Below are 7077 nucleotides of genomic sequence, written 5' to 3' on the forward strand. Positions count from 1 at the left end.
CAGCTACAGACCGGTTTTACTAGCTTAATGGAGTTTAATCGAAGGATAGTTAAACGGTGAATAAACACAATTTTATTCCTCGATTAATTATCCCGCTAACCTCGGGTTATGTTATTCGGGTTTTGAACAACCGGGGTCTGGCCTTCATTTGGCAGAGTCTGCATTTTACGCGAAAATACGGTGGAGAGCAGATGCTATGGAGTTGTACGCATCTAGAGTCATTCTGTTCAAATAGAAAACTCTCTCAAACAGTTACAGCTTTAGTTACAACATGTGCTTATCCAATTCTATATTTTTTTCAGACTTTCGATGACGGTGCTACTGTACTGACGAAGTGTTCAGTAGAAAGACTACAATCCATCCTGAGCCCAGATGAAGCCAAGAACAACCGGCTGATCGTCAGCAGTTACAAGAACGCCGTCCAGCAGTTTTGTAATGAAGGCAAAAGTGACGACAAGATCATGATTGTCGCCTTCGAGAAGGAGTCCAGCGATCCCTCTGGCTTGATTTTGCTCAAAAAACGGAGTTACGAAGCCAGCAAATTAACATCTATTTCAGGGCATGCAGTTGCCAGCGACATGAGGGCCACGACCCGGAAACTGATGTGGGAGGTCAGCTATTGTGTTAGAAGAGCTGACAAGCGTTCCTTGTGTTTAGGAGACATTCTTCTTTCCTGTGCCATAGAAGAGGTTAGAAATAGAGCGAAGAATGATCCCCACGGAGCTAGTACCTACATCTGGCTTGTTCTAGCAGGAGGATTCTCCAATGTACCTGCTCTACGCCTGTATCTGGCACATGGGTTTGAGATCATTGGTGTTTACGAAGTAGAAAGCGAGGTCTTGATGGCAGTACGTAATGTTGGTGACGAAAGCACACGTAGGGTTTTAAAGCAGGTGAAAGGCAAATTGGAAAGCACTTTCCTTCTACCTGTCCTTAAGAATGCTGCCGCTGTACAGCCAGCGATAACATGGATGGCGCCCAATGACATTTTCGCAACCAGCAGCACCGGGGAAAGCCAAGAAAGCCAAAGTACAGAGGTTTCTGGGTGAAGTTATTCTCACAACAGTCTTCTGTAGCTACGGGAAAAGCAACGGCAGAAAGCGAGTTGCAGGCTACATCCAGCAGTAGCAAGCTCGAAACCCAGATAGCGTGTCCTCACGAAACCCAGGAAGACCAATTTTCTGACGAGGAAGTTATCTGCGAACAATCACTCGAAATCCATATGGCGAGTCCTCAAGAAACCCAGGAGGACGAAATCCAGATGGCGACTCCTCAAGAAACCCAGGAAGACCAATTTCCGCATTCAGGAGTTTCTGACGAGGAAGTTATCTCCGAACAATCACCTGCGGCTACAAAAGTAGGAGACAACCCAGTAGAACAAGAAGATGAAGAGGACGAGGTAAGCAAATAAAAACTAAGACTTAAAGAGGAGAGGTTCTCGGGCCACTAGATCGTTACTGAGATAGAAAGCTACACAGTGAAACCTCCATATAAGAAAGTTCTGCATTGCTAAAAAAAAAAACGTTTAACAGTGCTTTTGACCCTATGTTCTTGATCAGTAGAGTTCTACTGGTATACTAATGCAAATGCTGTAATCGGATTGACTGAGCCATTGAACACTATCAGCCATTAGTGTGCAGTGGCTGGAGATCGTCTTGGAAATGGCGACTTTTTTTCGTTTTTCCAAAGTTTTGGAGGAAAATTTTGATGCAAATGGATAATTGAATTCTGACAAGCCTAAACGAAGGACATTTAGGGTTTCTTGACTTTTAAAAAAGTTGAAATTATTGAAAAAGCTGATGCGCAACTTCGATTTTAAATGGCACTTAAATCCGAGCGATCTTTTTCAGGCGCAAAGTTTAATAATGCGTCAAGAAATAATTGGAAACCGTTATTTGAAGTAAATTTTAGTAAGAGTTCTACTAAAACAATTAGATTATGCGCTCTCGATAGTTGGTTCGGCCATCGGCCTCATCAACTATCACCTTATAGAAATCTGGAGCTCATAATCTAATTGTTAAATAGAACAATGCATACAATATCTCTGTCTCATTGTCCTACGCACCAGGAATACGAGGACACGGCGGGCACTAAGAAAGGTACAAGTTGCGCTGTGCACGATGACGCGCAAGTCGGTGTTGATTCTAGACTTAATATTGTTTCGCAAGTGATCCGTGGTTTGGAAGGAAATAGGGAACTTTCCTCAGACGTTCGCGCCTCCTACACTCAATCTAAATTTTCACCATGTATGCAGGAATTATTTACTTCCTAAGACCTCGCCCTGATTAGTTTGTTGACGCTGCGCGCTTGGCGCGTTAGCTCTTTATGCCGGCTAGAGGTTGACCAGAAACTCGTAGCGTTGATATAGAATCTCTCTTAATTGCAATTCGCACAAAAGTCCTGATGGTTATTCTAATATTGTATCTTACTTGTAGGAGGAAAGTGAAAGCGAGACGCCAAGCCAGCCAAAAAGAAGAAAAAGGGCACATGGTTCACTAAAACAACGAGTAGCTAGAATTGTCGGTGGTGAAACTCAAGAAGATCTCGAGCGGTACGTGTCTAGCTTGGAGTTCAGGTCTTACAGAGACAATTTGAATCTCTTGCACGCGCAAAGCGTTTTAAGATGCGTGGAAGAATTCCGCAACAAGAAATGATACAAAACATAGTATCTATGACTGAGAAATTGAAGGGAGATATTTCCCATCCTTTTCTGCAGCAACTACAATTAGCTAGACAGCTTGAGAGCTTAAGCAAAATTCGAGATGAGCATATCTTGAATACTGCGAAGTGGCTGATTGACGAAGGAATGGTATCGTTAAAAATTACAGCATGGAGGGATATCGTACGGATTGCCTGGATTGTTTACCGTTACCCCGTACTAGGCCAAGTGCAATTAAGTTGGTCAGAAGCAAAGATTGTGCTGCCTGCTTTGCGAGATCTTTTTGATGAAAAGGTCGCGAGAAACGAGCCCCTTGCCTAACAACGTAATCAGGGCACAGCAGTCCAGATGTGACGCACCGTACCTGCGCATTTCCCTTGAATTTCCAAACACACCTCCCGGGGATGGGGATGGATTATGTGACCTTAGAGTTACACAGCTACATGGCGTGTTTGTTAATGACGAAAAAGTAAACGGTGTTCAGGAAATCAATTTTGTCCAACGGGTCTACCCCAGTTCGTTCGATCAGATCGAAGGAGTCCCAGCAGATTTTGTTGAAATGCGAAGCAGGCTATTAGGCTTTGACACACAAGAGGCGCCAAGGGGTCCCGGAAGAAGGGACTGTCAAGTACCACAACCTCTGTGGCGCGAGGGAAGACAATTTTTACAGGAGGAACTCCAGGGACTCAAAGGAGACATAGATTGCGATCAGGCGAGAATCCTGGGTGACTGTTATGGTGTGGACATCTATAACAGGCTATTGCTGGACATTCGTGGTGTCTATAACGCGGAACGCTGCCAGAGGAAGATGAGCCTGTTCCAACACTACAAAGGCTTGAGATGGCCAAAAGGGCATTGCGTACAGGATATGCTTTTCCGACAAATCACTATTTTGTCACGAATGATTTGTGGCAAGAATTTCAGGAGGCTATCCGACAAAGAAAAGGCGGTTTCTCCGGAGAGCAGTTTGTTCATCCCTCTCTTTGCAGGAGGGAACGATACAGGATGGAAGTTAATGCAAATGCCAGGAGACGAAACAGGTATGCTGAATAAATAGCTTTCATTACTGATTGTTTCTATCAGTGAACATAAGAGCAGTGAGTCTGCCTGGAGATCCTATGAAGATTTGGCAAGGACGAGGAGAGAGCTGTATTAAAGGGACACTGTCACGATATATTTGCCAAAAGCTGTTATAAATTCACCAAATGGTCCCTACATTTATGTAATAACTTAATTAGCTCTAACTAAACGATTAAAAGCAATTTCGTTACGAACATCGACACAGCAGCATCATTTTTGCACACTTTGAACGATTTTCCAGCCAAACTTGAATTTTTTTAAACCTGACAGCCTAACGCTTTTTAAAAAATCCATATTGCAATCCGTTTCCATCCTCGCTATTGTTAGCCATTCTCACTTCCTAGTGGGTTTTAATCATTTGTCGGGTACTGCTCTGCAAAATAAAACTATAATTGTTCAGCTTCCAGTGAATTGTGAAACGACCAATTTATTTTCCGTTAAACGTGATCTCGACCCCCTTTACCACCCTCAGTGGTAAGTGCAGTGTCCCTTTAATAATAACTTGCCCTCTCGTGAAACCTGGTATAGGTTTGATATATGAAGGAGCTGTGAAGTTCTGTGACATTATCCTTGCCTGGAGATCTTCATAGTATTTGGCACCAGGGTCGAGATGGTGAACAGAAGGCTTTGGAGTCTAGATATAACAAATATGTATATTTTTGACCCACGATTTTTTGCAATATAAAATATATAGTCCAATTTTACGATTGAATTGACGAGTGCATCCTTCTAAATTCATACGTTTTCTAATTTTATCATTTTCCTTATACACCCATTCTCAGCTAACAGGGACCATTGATGTCACACGCTTTGAGCTTTCTTTTATTTTCCTATCTGACATTCTATATCACTGAAATGTATTTTATTTAGATCTTAAATACCAAACGACATACCCAGAGAAATGTCATTGAATTAGCTTTTCAGGTTACTCTTTAGTAAATATTTGTATTATCCCTAGTTGCTGAAAATAGGTTGTCACATGGCAGAAAATTTCTTTTCAAATGTCCTTTAAGCCAGTTAACGCTTTGGACTTTCCAATGAAACCATGCTCATTTTGTACATATTTCACATAAGTTTATATTGAACACATTCTCCGTTATCTGTAACGGTAATTTACATTAAGCAACAACACATGTTATTATCCATTTAGAAGTGTATAAAAATATTTAAAAGATGATTTGAAAAGTTAAAGGGTTACCAGTCCCAGAAATAACTAAAAACCTAAAAATGTCAGGCAACTGGTTTAAATAATGTAAATTAAATGTTTACAGCGGAGGTAATATAGTTATACAAAAAAATATGTTAAAATTATCCTCATGATTAGGACAAAGATTGTTTCTTCCGGATACGATGTTTCAAAGGCGGATTTTTTCAACGTCGTATATAATGCAGTGCGCAAGTTCCGAGGACACGCAAATCTAACGACTCTGCCGTATTCCCAGCTAAAGCGACTAGCAGAACACCTTCTGAAGGGTGAGGCAATAGACAGACAGCCACAACTCACAGTACCGGAACAAGAGCATCTTTGCAGTGACAGCTAATCGCAGTGACAGTTAATCATAAGACTGAGTTTGGGTTTCCTGTTGTATGGAACCATTTGGAAGCCGGTCACGGAAATCATCGTAGTTATATAAACAACTTACATAAACACAGCAGCTGTGAAATTAAAGCCTGAAAAAAGATCAGACCTAAACGGGATTTGAACCCATGACCTCTGCGATACCGGTGCAGTGCTCTACCAACTGAGCTATCAAGCCAACTGGAAGCTGATCATGTTGTGAGTTCGTTATATACGCGTAGACGGTGAAGAATGCAAGTGAATATATGAAAGATCATATATTTGAACTGCGGAGAAAGATATGAAGACACGATTGATCATCGCAGTTATATAAACAGCTGTAGCAGTTGTGAATTTAAAGCCTGAGAAAAGATCAGGCCTGAACGGGATTCGAGCCCTGGACCTCTGCAATACCGGTGCAGTTCTCTACCAACTGAGCTATCAAGGCAACTGGGAAGAGTATGAGAAGCGTACGGTGAGGCAGAAGCATACCTTGGGAGAAATACAAAGAAGTCGAGGGAGTTCCAAATACGATGAAACTTCATTCTGCGGTTGGCAACTCAGCAGAAAAAGTACTGGTGAGGTAAACGTTCTTGTTATTGCAGTAGCTACCTTCATGACGAAGAATTCCAAGCAGATTCAACTTGTGGGTGAAAAGCAGTATTACAAATTGACCAAGATGACGGTGAGTTGGAGGTCTCCTTCATAATAAGACGAAAAGTAATAAGTTTCAAGTGGCTTGCTCAAAAGGATGGGTTGGGGCTTGAAAGGTACAGCATTATCTGCGTAATGGAGCCTCCGGTACCTATTGGCAAAACTGGACGCGCCTTTTAATGTTACAGATCGAGCAACTTAAAATCTTTGAAAATGAAAACAATGTACCTGATGGCCGCCTTACCACCAGTGTCTACAGGAAACCAACACATACTGATCAGTACCTAGCGTATGATTCACACCACCCTCAGTCAGTAAAGCGCGGTATTGTGAAGTGTTTGTACGACCGGGCTAAACGTGTCGTGACCAAACCATCAGTAATCACTGGAGAGAAGAAACATCTGTCATCTGTACTTGTTTCTAACGGATATCCCTCCTCTTTTGTACAGAAGATCACAAAAGCACGAACAACCCCAAGAAGAGAGCCCGTCGCGGAATTTAAATCCAACGCCGTTTTACCTTATGTCCAAGGAGTTTCGGAGTCTCTCCACCGCTGCCTTGAACAACAAGGCATTCGCACCGTCTTCAAGTCCGACACGACACTTCGGTCACACTTAGTGCAACCAAAGGACACCGTCAACCCGGCTAAACAAGATGGTGTTGACTACAGGATTCCCTGTGAGTGCGGCAAAGTCTACATCGGGGAAACAGGGAGATCTATGCAGGAGAGGATCAAAGAGCACGACAGGGATATACGACTCGCCCGTACTCAGACCTCCGCCGTTTCTGAACACACCCACGAGACCGGCCACTATCCTATCTGGAATGAGGTCAAGTTTATTGATCGAGATCCTCACTGGTACACACGTAGGGTCAAGGAAGCTATTCACATAAGACTTCACCCTAATAACATCAACAAGGATAGTGGAATTGAAATTCCTGAAGCATGGATGCCCACGATCAAAAAACACAACAACAGGAGAACGGTACAACAGCGGACCACTGAGGGAACACCTACTCGCCAGAACAATGGAACAATAGGAGGATCGAAATGCACCAATCACAGCCGACCTTTGTGATGTAAATGATACCGTGCAATCAGTCGACCTTATCGCCTGAAGACTAG

At 42.7% G+C, this 7077-nt stretch overlaps 1 protein-coding gene across 1 annotated transcript; it reads left to right on the forward strand.

Moving 5' to 3' along the window:
• The first annotated feature begins 1222 nt into the window (after positions 1-1222).
• LOC145472231 (uncharacterized) lies at positions 1223-2654 on the forward strand. Its single transcript, XM_081454928.1, has 2 exons — positions 1223-1399; positions 2436-2654. The coding sequence occupies exons 1-2, from the start codon at positions 1223-1225 to the stop codon at positions 2652-2654; spliced, it is 396 nt and encodes a 131-aa protein (XP_081311054.1).
• Positions 2655-7077: the final 4423 nt, after the last annotated feature.

The sequence above is a fragment of the Orbicella franksi genome, unplaced genomic scaffold (genome assembly GCF_964199315.1).
Source record: "Orbicella franksi unplaced genomic scaffold, jaOrbFran1.1 SCAFFOLD_83, whole genome shotgun sequence".
Taxonomy (NCBI): domain Eukaryota; kingdom Metazoa; phylum Cnidaria; class Anthozoa; order Scleractinia; family Merulinidae; genus Orbicella; species Orbicella franksi.